The 16,688-nt window shown below is 54.3% G+C and overlaps 3 protein-coding genes across 4 annotated transcripts; 2 read left to right on the top strand and 1 right to left on the bottom strand.

The window, feature by feature from the left end:
- Nucleotides 1–3,136: 3,136 nt before the first annotated feature.
- On the top strand, nt 3,137–7,068 carry LOC112889589 (auxin efflux carrier component 2). Its single transcript, XM_025956306.1, has 7 exons — nt 3,137–4,237; nt 4,451–4,632; nt 4,746–5,055; nt 5,732–5,817; nt 5,916–6,073; nt 6,187–6,263; nt 6,376–7,068. Exons 1-7 carry the CDS (start codon nt 3,240–3,242, stop codon nt 6,440–6,442), a joined length of 1,878 nt encoding a protein of 625 aa, XP_025812091.1. The 5' UTR covers nt 3,137–3,239; the 3' UTR covers nt 6,443–7,068.
- A 2,009-nt stretch (nt 7,069–9,077) lies between these two features.
- LOC112890889 lies at nt 9,078–9,731 on the bottom strand. The gene has a single exon (XM_025957760.1). It carries the CDS (start codon nt 9,641–9,643, stop codon nt 9,416–9,418), a length of 228 nt encoding a protein of 75 aa, XP_025813545.1. The 5' UTR covers nt 9,644–9,731; the 3' UTR covers nt 9,078–9,415.
- Nucleotides 9,732–12,574: 2,843 nt separating this feature from the next.
- Nucleotides 12,575–16,032, top strand: LOC112888435 (ubiquitin-conjugating enzyme E2 22-like). Of its 2 annotated transcripts, XM_025954647.1 has the most exons (7): nt 12,575–12,834; nt 14,035–14,174; nt 14,289–14,433; nt 14,742–14,819; nt 14,907–15,019; nt 15,194–15,297; nt 15,486–16,032. In XM_025954647.1, the coding sequence occupies exons 2-7, from the start codon at nt 14,172–14,174 to the stop codon at nt 15,799–15,801; spliced, it is 759 nt and encodes a 252-aa protein (XP_025810432.1). In that variant the 5' UTR covers nt 12,575–12,834; nt 14,035–14,171; the 3' UTR covers nt 15,802–16,032. The 2 variants fall into 2 exon arrangements, with proteins under 2 accessions (XP_025810432.1, XP_025810431.1); XM_025954646.1 differs by lacking the exons at nt 12,575–12,834; nt 14,035–14,174 and having other exon boundaries at nt 14,277–14,433.
- Nucleotides 16,033–16,688: the final 656 nt, after the last annotated feature.

Here is a 16,688-nt window from a genome sequence, read left to right as displayed (position 1 = left end):
CCGGCCCAGCCCACTTGCCGCACGCCCCGCGTCCGTACCCCCGCCCGCGCGAGCAATGAGGTCGGCTGGTCGAGCTGCCCACCGCACCGATCCACCTGCGGCACGCGCGCAGCCGCCGGGTTCGTCGGCGGCGGTGGCTGCAGCCGCGGGCGGGTGTCTGCCGCGGCAAGGACAGGCACTGCCTGCCTGCCTGCCCTGAGAGGCCGTGGGCGCGGCGACCGAGCCCCGACCCTGGCCGCGGCGGCGGCCGGCAACCCTACGATATTTAATCCTGGCTTGGCGCGTAAGCTTTGCGGCGCACACTAACGGCGCGCCGGCGTCCACCGGAGTCCGAAATGGAGAGCACAACGCATGGATCCATCTGGAACCCGAGCGCCCCCCGCCAAGCATGAGACCATAGTGAAAACCAGCAAGACGCGTGCTGCTAGTGATCTAGGAGTACAAGCTAGGGGACATCAAGGAGGCAGCGGGCAGTAATCCAGAAGGCTTTGTATTGGCTTGCGAAGTCAACCGCGGCGAGCGGTGGGATTAAACTAAACAGCCTCCGCCCCGGCCGTGAGGACGAAGATGGATGTGAATGCGTGCGCGATATCCTCCTCCGTTTGAGTGTCCTGCGCAAAAGGTTCCTCTAATATTATCCGGCCGTTGGCTACTTGGGCATGGCATGCGTTGACCTTGCTAGCTCGAGCTAGGGGGAGAAGCAGCAGCATGCTCCACCTCGCGAACAGCACGGCGTGTCGGGGGTCGTCTTGTGTGAACATAAATGAATTGTATTTCCTGCGTACTTCTACAATATATTAGGTCCTGTTTGGTTCCTCTAGGGACTAAAGTTATTTAATGTGGTTGTGCAAAGACTAAATTTATATTCCTGATCATTTAACGTGGGTACGAGAAGAAGAGGATTACGGCAGGAATAAATGAAGGGTACCACTATAAAAAGCACCTTTTAGCTCCCATAAGCTACAACTTTGGAACTTATAGACTTGTGGACCTTTAGTCCTAGTAAGTCATCATATTTGGCACTTTAAGAACACATTGGAACTAAAATTAAACCTTTAAATATAAGCAAGTGCAAACCAAAGAAGCATTTATATGCACACGGGTCACGGATATACAACATGAGAATAGAAGGGGGCGGGTACACTACATGGGATATTATTCTGTACATGGTACCAAGTGTTACTTTTTTTTGAAAAAAAGAAATGGTACCAAAATGTGTTCGAAACTAACGGCTACTAACACTCTTCTTTGACTTTTTTTTAAAAAAAACAAAGGAAAGAGAAGAGAAACAGGCAGTTGATGACTTCTCATATTTAATTTGTAGTTATGGGCAACGTTCCACCCCCACCCCCCAAACCCCCCCCCCCCCTCTGGTAGCAACTGATGGTACGACTCGGATCAATCAGGGCGTGGAACCACGTTGATCGAGAAGTGCCATGGTTGTCATATGTGATGGGTGGTTGGCATGGTGTCGAAATGGTTTAAGGTTTTTGGGAATTGCATATTTGCATGAGCATGTTTACATTTTGCGTATGTTTATGTTTGATGCTAAGCGAAAGTGGTGAAGGTGCAGCTGAGAATGATCGCGAGTTGGATCGGAGGAGTCGAGTTGGTGCGTACCTGCCTGGCCGTTAGGGTTATAAAAAATGCTCGTGGCTCGTAAGCTGATTCGGCTCGGCTTGGTCCAATTCCTGACAAGCTGAGCAAGACTCTATGCTTGTTAGTACAACGAGCGAGTTCGAGCTATCTCGCGAGCTGCTTGTGAGCTCAACGAGCCGCATGCCTAGAGTGACTTGTCTACTTGAGCAGTTCCAATTCCCGTCACCGACTCACCCTCAAAAAAATCCGTCACCTCTCATCCCCTCCCTCAAGTCGTGCTGCCACGCCGTCGGAGCACCAGGCACCAACACCAGGGACGGTCCCCGACTCATCGCCCGCCACCCCCTGCAGCCTCCCTCACAGTCGTGCTCCTCCGACCTCCCTGCTCCTATCTTCTCCCTCAAGTTGCGCCGCCAGGCCACTGGGGAACTAGGCACCGATGCTAGGGAGGTTGCCGGCTCACCGTCCACCGGCTCCTGCAGCTCCCCTCCAGCCTCCCTACTCCCATCTCCTCCCTCGAATCGCGCCGCCAAGCTGCTGGGCACCGGCCCTGACGCAAAAGGATGGTTGCCAGCTCGCTGACCGCCGGTCCCCCACAGCTCTCTCATTGTCGCTCCCCTGCTCCTGTATCTCCCGCATGCTCCCCCCCGGGCTCCTTGCTCCGAGAACCAGAGGCACGGGAAGGGGCGCACAGCCATAGGAAGCACCGCCAGGAGCTATCATGGAGGAGGAGCACGAGCAGCTGATATTGATATTCTAGCTCCCCGAGCCAGCTCACCAGCTGAACCGAGCCGTGCCAAGCAGACTTTTGTGTTCGTTAGGATAACAAGCCGAGCCGAGCCGGGCAGGCTCCTTAACCAGCCCTACCGGCCGTCATCAAAACTGAAGAGCGGTCGTCAAAATCTTTCTACAGACCCTAAAGGCCCAACGCTAACAGTCCAGCTCGCACGGACGCCCATGCCGCCATGTCGGCGTCGCGACGAGGACGGCCGCAGCATCCCAACTCTGCCCATCTCTGCTCGTACTGCTGACGACCTGCGGCCGTGCGCTGCGCCTAGCTCGGTGCAATTCTCGATCGATCAGTTGCCGCATTGTTCTTCGTGCCCAGCTGACCACCACTCCCTCCCCCTCCATTCACAGATGCATCCATGTCCATCGAGCTAGCTTGCTTGGCTCGAGCATCCTCGAGCTTGCTCGCATTTACTCTCTTCTCCTAGTACCTATGGCTAGGGCTGTACCAGTAGCCGTAGCCGTAGCCGCGCAAGAACACGCCGCAGCCTGCAGCTACGTAGTAGGAGCAGCAGCAGCTACCTGCAACTTGTACGCCGCCCCTTGGATTCTCTACACACACACACACACACACACACACACACACACCATGGACGCAGGTCACCTTGCTTAGTATTTAACAGCTCGGTTAGTCGAGTACTAACACTTGATTATCTTATTAGCAACCTGTGGTAGTGTGGCGGCATCGATCGCCTCCTATATAACGATCTCTTCAGCTTCTCTTCTCACACTTTCTTTTTCAGCGACTTCGCGTCAGCTCTAGTACCAGATCTTTAATTTGTAGAAACCGAAGAAGAGTAGCTAGCGTGGCCACCACAAGCTAAGCTTCCGCCGCCGCCGCCGTCGCTGCCATGATCACCGGGCGCGACATCTACGACGTCCTCGCGGCGATCGTGCCGCTGTACGTGGCCATGTTCCTGGCCTACGGCTCCGTGCGGTGGTGGGGCATCTTCACCCCCGACCAGTGCTCCGGCATCAACCGCTTCGTCGCCGTCTTCGCCGTCCCGCTGCTCTCCTTCCACTTCATCTCCTCCAACGACCCCTACGCGATGCAGTACCGCTTCCTGGCCGCCGACTCGCTCCAGAAGCTCGTCATCCTCGCCGCGCTCGCCGTCTGGCACAACGTCCTCTCCCGCTACCGCCGTGGCGCCGCCGCCGCCTCGCTCGACTGGACCATCACGCTCTTCTCCCTCTCCACGCTGCCCAACACGCTCGTCATGGGCATCCCGCTGCTCCGCGCCATGTACGGCGACTTCTCGGGGAACCTCATGGTCCAGATCGTCGTGCTCCAGAGCGTCATCTGGTACACGCTCATGCTCTTCCTCTTTGAGTACCGCGGCGCCAAGGCGCTCATCTCCGAGCAGTTCCCGCCCGACGTCGGCGCCAGCATCGCGTCCTTCAGGGTCGACTCCGACGTCGTCTCGCTCAACGGCCGCGAGGCGCTGCAGGCGGACGCCGAGGTCGGCAGCGACGGCCGCGTTCACGTCGTCATCCGCCGCTCGGCGTCCGCCTCCACCACGGGCCATGGCGCCGCGCGCTCCGGAGTGGGGTACCGCCCCTACGGCCCGTCGTCGGCGATGACCCCGCGCGCCTCCAACCTCACCGGCGTCGAGATCTACTCGCTGCAGACGTCGCGGGAGCCCACGCCGCGGGGCTCCAGCTTCAACCAGTCCGACTTCTACGCCATGTTCAACGGGAGCAAGATGGCCAGCCCGCTGGCGCAGCCAGGCGCCGGCGCACGCGCGCCGGGGCTGGACGAGCAGGTGGCCAACAAGTTCGCATCCGGGAAGCAGGGCGGCGACGCCACGGCGTACCCCGCGCCGAACCCCGGCATGATGCCACCGCCACGGTATGCCTCCACTCTGAACACCCCAATAACTGTGTAAAGAGTTTTTGTTCGCTAGTAATCATTGTAGAATGAATGTATACGGGCCAATGAACAGTGTTGGGCATTTGATTTGCTCAAAAAAATTTGGCTGATTTTAATGGGGAAATATCCCTTAAATTTGTCTTATGCTGAACTTATCTCAATTACTTTGTCATCCGCATTTGGCAATACTAGGAAGAAGGAGCTCGGGGGCTCCAACTCCAACTCCAACAAGGAGCTGCACATGTTCGTGTGGAGCTCCAGCGCGTCGCCGGTGTCGGAGGCCAACCTCCGCAACGCCGTCAACCACGCCGCCTCCACCGACTTCGCCGGCGTACCGCCGCCGGCCGCGCCAGTCGACGGCGCCACTCCCAAAGGTAACTAATGCAGCAGACGATTCCTCCATTCAAAGACTCAAATACGCGACTGATGATCGCCACATTATTCCACAACGTTAGCGCTAATTGATTCATGCTTGTTTGCACTTCAGGCGTAAGTGGCACTGTCACGCCGATCAAGAAGGTGGACGCGGCGGCGGCGGCCGGCGACCTGGAGATCGAGGACGGCCTGAAGAGCCCTGCGACGGGCCTGGGCGCCAAGTTCCCGGTGTCTGGCTCGCCGTACGTGGCGCCGCGCAAGAAGGGCGCCGACGCGCCGGGGCTGGAGGAGGCCGCGCACCCGATGCCGCCGGCGAGCGTGATGACGCGCCTCATCCTCATCATGGTGTGGAGGAAGCTCATCCGGAACCCCAACACCTACTCCAGCCTCGTCGGCCTCGTCTGGGCCCTCGTCTCATTCAGGTGCAAATTACTCCAACCTTAAAACACTTGCTCATAATACACCTATACATCCATGGATTCATGCATGAGTAGTTCTTATCCAAAAACACATGAATTCCAAATGGAGTTCAATTTCAGCAAGATTCAGTGAATCCAAACGGAGGCTTGTCAATTGACTGGGTCCAAATTAAATCAAATCTAGGTTTCCATGTCGTTCACTACTACTAGGTTGCTTGTAACTAGTACAGGATTAGCGTCCGCATGTGAGAGCACATGAGGGGTACGTCGGTCTCGGATCTGGCACATGCACGCCGACGCAGGTCCTATGCGTGAGCCCTGGAGCTTTGCAGCAGACCAAATCTACCAAATCAGCTGCGGCTCCCGTGCTTGTCTCCACCCATCCGGGCGGCATGCACAGACATGATCGGCAGGCTCATCTCATCCATGGCTAAATCGCACGATGCTTCGTGCCTAGAAAGAGTACAATCATATGCAGGCATCGCTGTACTATTTTACTACACGAGATGCATGGCATGGCACATCCAGAGGACGGAGAGCTGAGAACAGCAGGCATTTCTAGGGGAGAGGAGCACATGCTACACGGCTATACCGGCATCCACACATTGATTCTGTCATCATGCAAATGCTGGTTAACATAACATGGTTGGATTAACACAATTTGTTTCTGAATTTTCAGGTGGAACATCCAGATGCCCTCAATTATAAAGGGATCGATATCGATATTGTCCGATGCGGGGTTAGGAATGGCTATGTTCAGCTTAGGTACAAGGACCGGCTATTTGATATCTGTTCTTCATTGAAACTGATGTTTTGTTGTTTACATGAACCGATGAATTCTGACGGTGCTACATGTGACCTAGGTCTGTTCATGGCTCTCCAACCGAAGATCATCTCCTGTGGTAAGAGGGTGGCGACATTCGCGATGGCGGTGAGGTTCTTGACCGGTCCTGCGGTGATCGCCGCCACCTCCATCGCCATCGGGCTCCGGGGAGTGCTCCTCCACGTTGCCATTGTTCAGGTTGGCATCACCATCAGATAGATCGTACTCTATTTTCTTTTCTTGAACCATTCCGGAAAAAATAGTAATGATACTGATGATTGTGAAAACTGGAATATGTGATTGATCAACAGGCTGCACTTCCACAAGGCATCGTCCCCTTTGTGTTTGCTAAGGAGTACAACTGCCATCCTCAAATACTTAGCACAGCGTAAGCAAATCCATGCTCAAAGTTTGCAAGACATACATCTCAGGCTTAACTGTTGTTGTATGTACTCACAGCAGAGGCTGACATTATGCATGCTTGTGTTGTGAATTTTCAGGGTTATTTTCGGGATGCTCATCGCGCTTCCAATCACGATACTCTACTATGTTCTTCTTGGAATTTAGACTTCTGGGTAGGGAGAAGTAGGATTCTAGGAATCTAGTGATGAATGGAATGCATGCAAAGAGGACAAAACATTGGCTATCTTGAAGACCTGAAGATCATGAGAGCAGAGAAATAGGGGAAACTAAGTAGGACCCTAGAAGAGAGAAATTCAGAGGAGGAAAAAAAATCCTTGATTCTATTTTTTATATTTTTGTTACTGTTTTAGATCCAAAGTAAAGGTTAGGGCTTTGAGTATGAAGGATTGAACCGTTAATTGGGCAACTTGGTACTAAAGATTCCCACCGGTTGATTCCTCTGTCCAGAGACACATGATCTGCAAATTTCTGCCTGATCTCGCACACGCTAATTGGGGTAAAGTAATAGAAGCGGTTCCCAAACTGCATGGCAAGATCGTCAGACCAATCCAGTCTGACGGCTTTGGGGAAAGAGCTGGAGCCTGGAGGCTGGAGCTTGCTTCGATTCAGTACCTGCCTGCGTGCACAGATCTTATCACCAGATACCAGTAGTAACTCTGAACTGCTAAGCTCTGAAGCTGCATCTGCCATGGATTACGCTTAGCAAGCTAGTTGTATCTAGTTACCGCATTGTTAGTTTATTGATATGTAAAGGTGTCATGCAGATTGAATTGAAGAGTCCAAAGCGACGCAGGCATGCACGCACCGGCTCCTCCTAGGGATTCAGCAGTGGACCACATGAGGAAGCATCTTCTTGTGATTGTTAATGTTCTTGCCATTTTTTTCTTGTCTGCCTGCCTGTCCAACCGGATTAGTGGTGGTTAACTGTGAGGGGGTCAAATGTCAGCAGCTGGTAGATGGTCTGCTCGCACACGCATGTGAAACCTCTGTTTTGTTTTCGCCGCTGCCTGCTAGTGGGCTGTCCTTTGCTGCATGGAGCATGCACGATGTATGGTCTAGATCAACCAAGCTCTGAACTTATTCTAATGAGTAACCGCACCATCAGTCTTCACTATCCTGATTATTTTAACCGTGATCCTTGATCGCCTCATGAAGGCCGCCTTCAGAGCCTGGACCATTTGGTGAGGGCTGTTGTCAGAAGTTGGCACTTAATCTGAACATCTGATGTGAAAAGAGAGCACCTTCAGTTGCGTCTTCAGCAATCAGACCGATCATGCCGAATTCAGTATGCACGAGCACTGGTGGAGCAGAGAGGTAAAGCTTTGGAAGCTGGGTGCTTCGTTGGTTGGGCCTGGACTCCAGATGTCAGCAAAAGTAAACAGTTGGTAGAGGACAGTCAATGGAATCCGGTCGAAGGAAGCAGCGGCAATAATCAACCAACTTAGACCAGCTCAGGCTGTCTGGGGGTGTGATAATTGGTAGTATACTGCTGCGCTGGTTAAGTGGTTAGTCAAGCACTCCACATCGGTCTTGGAATCTCAAGAAAGATATGCATCTCGGAAATCTTCAGCTCATCGCCTGAACGGCATGCTTAATCTGAAGTCTGAACTCTGAACTGATCTGCCCCATCCCAGTGCCAGGTGCATATATGCAACGGATACATACTCTCCTGGTTCCTTCAGTTTGACTCGGTGACAGATCATTAGATTTGACCACGAATGATTGATGTTACAAGATTTATTGTAAAAAAAGACGAAATACATTCATAATAAATAATCATTTCCATTTCAAATTATATGCTTTCATAGATATTATTAATTAATTAGTACACTATTACCGCCTGCTGGAAGACTCGTGTGTCCAATATGAATGCTACTTTCTCAGATCGAACTGCGGGCTCCGCAAAAGGAGGCTACCTACTCCTTCCTTCACTACATCTACATGCAAAGGCCTGAAGCCAATCAGAGAACATGTTAAGGCTATGATATAGAGAGGAGGGGAAGGAAGCTTTCGATTTGGGTTCAGTGAGGGGCTACAGGAGGCGTACCTGCAGGCTACACGACGCAGAGCGCCGGCCGCCGAGCAGGAACGAGTTGGCACTTGGCAGAGGCGGTGGTGGACGCCGCCGGAGGGGCGCGGACGGAGGCAACAGGCGGCAGCAACCAAACGGCTCGCCGATCGCGCGGTGGCGGCGTTCAGGTTCTCGGGTCCGCTGCTTTCCTGGGCGGGCTGGGCCAGAGATGGATCGCGGGCCTCCTAAGTGGGCCAGAAATCGACTGGGCAGCCTGCACCTCGTTTTCCTAAAAAAGGGCACGTACTTGATTGAGATTTTCAGAGCACGGGCGTTCCACGTGAGCATCAGCAAAGTATATGCTCATCAGCTCTTCGCTGCCAACCGATCCATGGCATAACGGCGAATCCACAGCGATCGCACACGTCGTCGTCGTCGGAGGGCACGTCCGTTTCCCCCTGAGCTACCCACCGGCACCGCACACGACGGCGACGGGCCGGCCGCGAGATCGATAGGCTGGAGGCCTTATCAATGGAGCGACGGCGACGCCGTCGTGCGCCGGTGCGCGAGAGTCCACGCGAATCCAGACGCGAAATCCGCGGCCGCGCACGTAGGGAGGAGGAGGACGACGAGGGGTACGCGCGTCTCTTTCGCTCGATCGAGCTGCCGCGTGATCGGGCTGATCGCGATGTGCGGCTCGCTTGAGGCCTGACGCCTGAGGTGAAGCAAGCACGTATGAAGCCGCAGTTCTTGTTTTTTTTCTTTTTCTGAACAAACAAACAATCCATCGGCAAGGAATGTGCAAAGGCAGAGCGAAGAGCTCGATGCAAGACCTTTGCAAAAACTGAGCCACGGGCAAGAACATGCATGTCCGATCCACACTGGAAATCGAGCCGCTAACGGTGATCTTGCCAAATAAAGAGTCCGAGTTCTTACCAAAACGGTCGACCGACCAAACCACATCACCAGGTCACCACCATCCTCCTCGCTTCATCTGGAGACCGGGGACGAAGAGACGACGACGGCGCGGGGGGAAGAGGAAACGATCGAAGAGAAGGATCATCCCGGCGGATCATATCTCCTCCTCCTGGCGGCTGCTGGCATGGCTAGTCGTGCAGGATGGCCGGGTAGGTGACGAGGCGCCTGGCGCAGGCCGTGCAGGTGAACCTCCGCTTGGTCCTGCGGCAGAGCGGGAGGCAGCAGAGCACCCACTTGGCCTCCACGTCCGTCGCCGCCACCCCGCCGCCGCAGTACGGGCAGCTCCCTGGCGCCTTCTGCGCGCCCAGCACCTTCTCCTCCTTCCCGCACAGCGCCGCCGCCGCCGGCCCCGCCATCGACCTTGCTATCCACTCGGTCCTCAGCCCCTCACTCTAGCTCGATCGGAGAAGTAGGACACCGGCCGGGCACCTGCTAGCGACGGAGCGCCCGCTGCCGCTTGACACCCGAGGCCCCGGCGCGTGTGCTGTGGGCTGTGGATATCGTTCACGGGCGCCGTGCCGCCCGGGGCGCAAGCGCTGGCCGGTCGGCTGGGCGAGCCGTGCCGGTGGGGCGGGCTCGCTCAGCGCGTTAACGCCGGTGGGGGCTCGCGCAATCAATCCCCTCCTGCCTTTGTCGTTGGCGCGGTTGCCCGCCCGGTGGTCACGCGCTCGAGCTCCCTGGGGAAATCGGGGGGATTTACCGTATCGACCAGGAGGCGCTGGTGAAACGGGTGGCGCGCCGGGTGCGGTCCGGCTGACCTGAGGGCGGCGGCGGAGCTGCCTCTCCACGGCGGCCGGCTGGCACCGGCTTTCCTTTTTTGCGGTGGTCGGGGACACGAGGACGGCGGCGGGGAACGCGCGCGCCGGGCCGGGCGGCCGCGTCTGCCTGGGCTTATTTGGCTAGGTCACATGTACCGCTCGGTGTGCCGTGACTGTGAGGAGGGGGGCGGGGTCGGGTCGGTGGACGGTGAGTCGTGTCCCACGCACGCCCCCGGCCCCCTGATCATGCCGGTCGTGCGGGGCATCCGCAGCAGCGCGCGCCGTCGCGTCGCGCCGCGTCGTCCAGCCTGATCATGCGTGTGTCGGACCCGTGTGTGATGTGCGCGAGCTTTAGTTGGTAACCTCTTTTGTCTCTGATCTGTGCATGCCGACGTCGGCACGAAGTAGCGTGCCGTGTGACCGACGTGGAATTTCTGGCTGCGTCCATCCAGCGGCGGTAACAGAAGGTTGTTCTGATGCTGACCTGGCTTCCGCTCATAACTTTTGCGTTGGAAGAACATGAAGACATCTCTTTTTTTCCCTGTAAACTAAACACCTTGGCTGATAGCTATTCCTCTCGGTCTAGTCAGTGGGCAACTGCAGATTGCTAGGAGCTTGGGCGGCAATTTACCAATGTGAAAAAACAAGGGAGAATTCCCTGGAAGGCCCTGGACCAAATCACGCTTCCTTCTATGGCCCTAGAAAACTGAGACACCCTTCTGTGGCCTCCTTTTTATTTTCGTTCCCTTCCATGGCCTTCCGTTAGATCCGTTAGGCCAATCCGTTAGAATTTGAGGTTTGAGATGAGAAACAAAATTTTTTTAGACTGAACTACCCCTGCCACTCCACGACCCCATCTCCCCCATCCTATCCCGTGAGCCCCGAAGCAGAGGAGGGCGGCGGGCGGCGGCGCGCGGGCGGGAGGCGGGCGCGCGAGCGGCGGGCGGCGCTCGGGCGGGCAGCGCACGGGCGGCGGCGGCGGGCGGGAAGCGCACGGGCGGGTGCGCGGGCGGCGGCGGCGGGCGGGCGGGCAGCGCACGGGCGGCCGCGCGCGGGCGGGCGCGCGGGCGGCGGCGGCGGGCGGGGCGGCGGCGGGCGGGCGGGCAGCGCACGGGCGGGCGCGCGGGCGGCGGCGGCGGGCGGGCAGCGCACGGGCGGGCGCGCGGGCGAGCGGCGGGCGGGCGGGCGGGCAGCGCACGGGCGGCCGCGCGCGGGCGGCGGCGGCGGGCGGGCAGCGCACGGGCGGGCGCGCGGGCGAGCGGCGGGCGGGCGGCGGCGCGCGGGCGGCGTGCGGGCGGCGGGCGCGCGGGCGAGCGGCGGCGGGCGGGCGGCGTGCGGGCGGCGGGCGGCGGCGCGCGGGCGGCGTGCGGGCGGCGGGCGGGCGGCGGGCTGCGCGGCGGGCAGCGCGGGCGGCGGCGAGCCGCGGCGCGCGGCGGGCGGCTGGCAGGCGGCGAGCTGCGGGCGGGCGCGTGGCGGAGGGCTGCGGCCGCCGGGCGGCGGGCGCGCGGGCGGCGAGCGGCACGCGCCGTGGTAGCATGCCACTAAATCCAGCGTGTGGTCCATCATCTGCAGTCCTTCACTGCTCACCGGCGTTCTCGGCGTCCTTCTCTCTTGCCCGGGGGTAGTATGGTCTTTTCACAGCCACTTAACTGGAATTTAACTGCAGATGTAACGGGAGGGCCGTGGAAGGGAACGAAAATAAAAAGGAGGCCACAGAAGGGTGTCTCAGTTTTCTAGGGCCATAGAAGGAAGCGTCATTTGCTTCAGGGCCTTCCAGGGAATTTTCCCAAAAAACAAAACCCCGGTCTGCTCGAACTTAAAACAGGAACACAATGGGTGGCCCGACTCGAGCCCAAAGCCTGAGCCTGGCCCAACATGACCGGAATTTTTGATGCCCCGAACGGGTGGGCATTTTAGGCCTGGCCCATGCTCGAGTTTAATTTTTTTTTGCCACCCTTCAAAGTTCAAATCATGCTCCGTTTTACTGGATCCGGATAGGTCTTGTTGTCATATCTTTGCTAACAGATCAATGTTCGGTAAAACGAGGAATGACATTGCTACTTGAATCGTGTGCGCGCCCGACTTCACTAGGGAGAAAGAAATGTGGTCTATACGTTCTTATACATTCACTAGTCAGTGCACTCATCATGTGAAAGCCGTCGACTACCACTCATCGTCATCAGTCCCGGATTCACGCATCGATTCGGCCAAGATGAAACCTTTCTACTATGGTGTTTCGCCTCGTGCCGCCCGGCTCGGCGAGACGGCGGCGCTCGTCGCCGATCTCAATCTATTCAGGCGGGTGAGGCGTTCTCACGGCGCCGATTCGATCCCCAACGGCTACCACAACCACCGCGCAGCAGCACCAAACCAAACGGACGCGTCGGTGCACGGCCCCGCGCCGCGCCCACGTGGGCCCGCGCCATCCCGCCGCTCCGGGCCAGGGGCCCCGCCCGGACTCAACGGTCGGATCTCTCGTCCCTATCATCATCCACCGCTCCCGTTTCAGACTAGTAGGTTCTCATCAAAGCTCTCAACCACTTCCTCCTCCTCCCCTCCCCCTACCGATTCCGACCGGCCCTCTCCATCTCTTCTCCTCCTGCCCCAAATTGAAATCCTCCTCGTCCCCGCCTAGGGTTTCGCTTCCTCCACCCAGCCGTCCGAGCATCCTCCACCCCACCTGCGGCTGCGGCGCCCGCCACCCCTCCTCTCGTCGCCCTGAGGCTTCCCCTACCGCCGCACGTTTGGATTGCCAGTTCCGCCGCCCTGCCGCGCCGCCCAGACCCGAGGTAAGCGCCTGCGCTTCCAGTTTTCCGATCGATCGTTGCCCTCGTAGTGCGTACCTTCCTGCCGCGCGGGGTCTCGTCCCCGGACCACTGGAGGGCGTAGACTGGGGTTGCGGTAGGGCGAGCAGAGCCGCGGAGCGAGCACGCGAGTGGGTAGTCGAATTCTCGTGCTGGGGGCCAGAGGGGATGCCGGCCGGCCTCAGATCCATCCGCGCCGATCGTTTCACTACTGTAAGCGAGCGTGGATTGTTTGGTCGATCGACTGGTCTCGCCTCGCGTTTCCCCAAACCTAATTTCTGGGCAGAGACATTTCTGAATTCTGAGAGGGTGAGCCCCACGATGTAGTGACCATGGGGTGTGCCTTGTTCTAGCACACTGCCCAGGCCTAGATGTATCGGCAGGGGTTTGTGTCGCGCAGGCTGGTGCATGTGCCCACTGGCGCTTGTGGGTGTAATGAGGGAGGGTACAATTGGTACTTTCAATACCAGTAGTGATGGTTCATCCTGTTATGGTCATGATATTATTATTAATAAACTTAGCTCGCAGAAGTGGTACCATGCTAGATTAACGTGATCGTTGTTGCATGGGACTAGGAATGTACTGTATTTAAGATCCGAATTATCAGTTACATGTTCTTGCCGACATGCTCTGTCGTAGTAATTTATGGAAGTTGTTGATACGTGGCAGTAGTTGCTGCCTGTGGGCGTTACTGGCTACACCTTTTTTTTTTATTAAAGCAATGAATTAGTAATGTAGCAATTGGCATTGATGCGCGCACACTCTTGCTGTATGAGGGGGGCAGGGAGGGGATAAAGGTTAATCTTGTGGGATTTTCCTTTTCAGTGTTCGTGTGTTTAAATATTAACTTTAACATTGGTAAAGTAGCCTGTGCTGTATCCCTTGTTGCTAATTTATGGAAGATATTGATACGTGGCAGTAATTGCGGCTTGTGGGTGCTACTGGATACACCATATTTTCATTTTTAGAGCATTGAATTACTAATGTAGCACTTGTGCGCACGTGCTTGGCATTGATGTGTGCACACGCCTTTGTCATGTGGGATTTTCCTTTTCAGTGTTCGGATGTTTAGATATTAACTTAACGTTGCCATGTAGATTAAGGAAATACCAACACAGGTATCATACTTACCTCATTTAAGTGTCCTACCCGAAATGCTAAATCACAATATATTGGTTTCCCTAGGTCATTCCTGGCGCCAAGAGTGGCAACTTGTAGGCACTACTCTGTTTGATTGGTGCATAAAGGGTGCTATTGTGGAACTGCAAAATTTCTAAGTGAAGAATAAGGCGGGTTTGAAGCTGTCTTCTGTTGTTGCTTCCATGGTAAGCATTGAAAATTCTCAATTGTTTAGTATTTTCTGTGGTGCGGGAGAGACATCACTGTAATTCAACTGTGCTGTACCCCATGATACTAATGGCATGTGTATGACACTGAAGGCAACCAACGAGAACCTCCCACCAAATGTCATCAGGCAATTGGCTAAAGAACTGAAGAATCTTGATGAGTCACCTCCAGAAGGGATCAACGTGATTGTCAATGATGATGACTTCACCACCATTTTTGCTGACATTGAAGGCCCTGGTAACATTCTTTCAAGATCGCTTACTCCTACCAGTATTTTTGGGCTTTGCTCTATAAAGTACATGCATATGCTGCTATGCTGATCATGCTTTCTACCTGCTTTGAGTAAAATGGTGTCTTATGTCATCCCATAATTTTCTTATTTCTATGTTTAGGGCTATATTTTTCAAAAAATGTTTAGGCTAAGTATTAATGGTGCCTTTTTTCTTCTGGGAGTGTATAACTGCATATTATGAATCTGAAACGTTGATAGTTTCCCTTTTTCTGTTTCGCTATACATCTGAAATTTTAATCTGGACATGGTGCAGCTGGAACTCCATATGAGAATGGAGTGTTCAGGATGAAGCTATTATTGTCTCGCGACTTCCCTCAATCTCCCCCAAAAGGTAGTTGTTTTCTGAGATTTCCAAAGTTCTTCATAATTAATCTAGTTCTTTAAGTGAAGCCTTCTGACATTTTCCTTTGATTTGCAGGATTCTTCTTGACAAAAATTTTCCATCCAAATATAGCTACTAGTGGTGAGATTTGTGTTAACACACTGAAGAAGGATTGGAATCCTGGCCTTGGATTAAGACATGTTCTTCTGGTAAGCTTGGAGTTCAGCACACATCAACCATTAGCCCAATATTTTGTTAGTTGTATTACAAAATCTCTTTCGAAACAATTTAAGCTTTGATCTAGTAGAACAGCTGGAATAATTTCCAATTACTGTCACAACATGGTGGAAACATATTGAGTTGCTTGTTGGTGTGCTTGACAGGTAGTAAGATGCCTTCTGATTGAACCATTTCCTGAATCTGCGCTGAATGAACAAGCTGGGAAAATGTTACTTGAAAATTATGAGGAATATGCACGGCATGCAAGGTCAGCCCTATACTTATATATTATCAACTTGGAGTAGAGCCCATAGATGTTCTCTTGTTAGGAAAAACTCCAGTTTTAGGATCATTGGATTCTTTATGCCAGCAATGCTGACACTACAGCAATCATCTGAGAAATCGATCAGATCGCACCACTTACGTCCAAGATATTTCATTGTGCCCATAATGCAGGTTATACACTGGCATCCATGCACTTAAACCTAAGAATAAGTCCAAGACTGGAGCTATTTCTGAGTCAACCACAGCTTTGAATGTGGACAAGTCAAGTAGTGCTTCTAGCGAGAACACACCATCCATACCACCAGCAGTATCTACATCCACTTCATCCAGAGCATTTGGCACAAACTTGCAGGATCAGAACCCGACTGTTTCTGATCCTGTTGTAGGAGCTGCAGCAGCACGAAAGAAGGATGGCCCGATGGCCTCCAAAGCTCCTCTTGACAAGAAGAAGATGGATGCGCGGAAGAAGAGCTTGAAGAGATTATAGGCGAAAACATCCCGGGAAAAGGGGCGTGGCAGGTAGATCAGGATTCATATTTGTTCGCATGCGCCGAGTTCAGCAGATGCTTAGTGAAACTGGGGGCAAAAATAAGTGGAGAGGGGCATCTGGTGATCTGGCTTTCGGGACAAGGGGGGAAGGGGGCGGGACCAGAATGGAATAATGTGAACTGCGTCCTTTGGGACAACTGTATTATGTGCAATGTCCAATCATTCGAAAGACCACCTGCCTATTTTCTTTTGTTGTTTCTCATTTGTCTGATGCAATTGATGCAAATCAACCAGCATGCCTACCATTCGCCGTACCATGAGCAAACTGGCAGAGCGGCAGGGCGTAAATGTCCTTCCTACCTACCATTGCCTCTACCTGGCCACTTGTGCGTCTGATGGTCTGATTCATGCTTCAGTAAGGCCCCATTTAGTTCCCAGGCCGTATTTTTAGCCGTAAACGCAGAATTTTTAAAGGAATTTTGCTAATTTGAAGTATTAAATGAAGTCTATTTATAAAACTTTTTGCATGGATGGGCTGTAAATCGCGAGACGAATCTAATGAACCTACTTAATCCATGATTTGCAACAGTAATGCTACAGTAACCATCTCGCGATTTACGACCCATCCATGCAAAAAATTTTGTAAATAGATTTCATTTAGTACTTCAAATTGGTAAGATTTTTTTAAATTTTTTTTTTGCATTTACACCTGCCGAACTAAGGGCCTAACTAGCTGGAAAAACTTATGCAGTTCTGTGCATGGGGTATGTCCATGTACTTGGGGTTGCTGCCTTCACCAAATACTCTGTGTCTGTGTGGATGGATAGTCTCTGCCGCGGATTGCTGTGGTAGGCTGGTAGCAGCGGTGAAGATCTGATACGTGGA

The sequence above is a fragment of the Panicum hallii genome, chromosome 4 (genome assembly GCF_002211085.1).
Source record: "Panicum hallii strain FIL2 chromosome 4, PHallii_v3.1, whole genome shotgun sequence".
In the NCBI taxonomy this organism is placed as follows: Eukaryota; Viridiplantae; Streptophyta; class Magnoliopsida; order Poales; family Poaceae; genus Panicum; species Panicum hallii.
The sequence above is the reverse complement of the archived record's forward strand: the minus strand, read 5'-3'. Positions and strand labels throughout refer to the sequence as shown.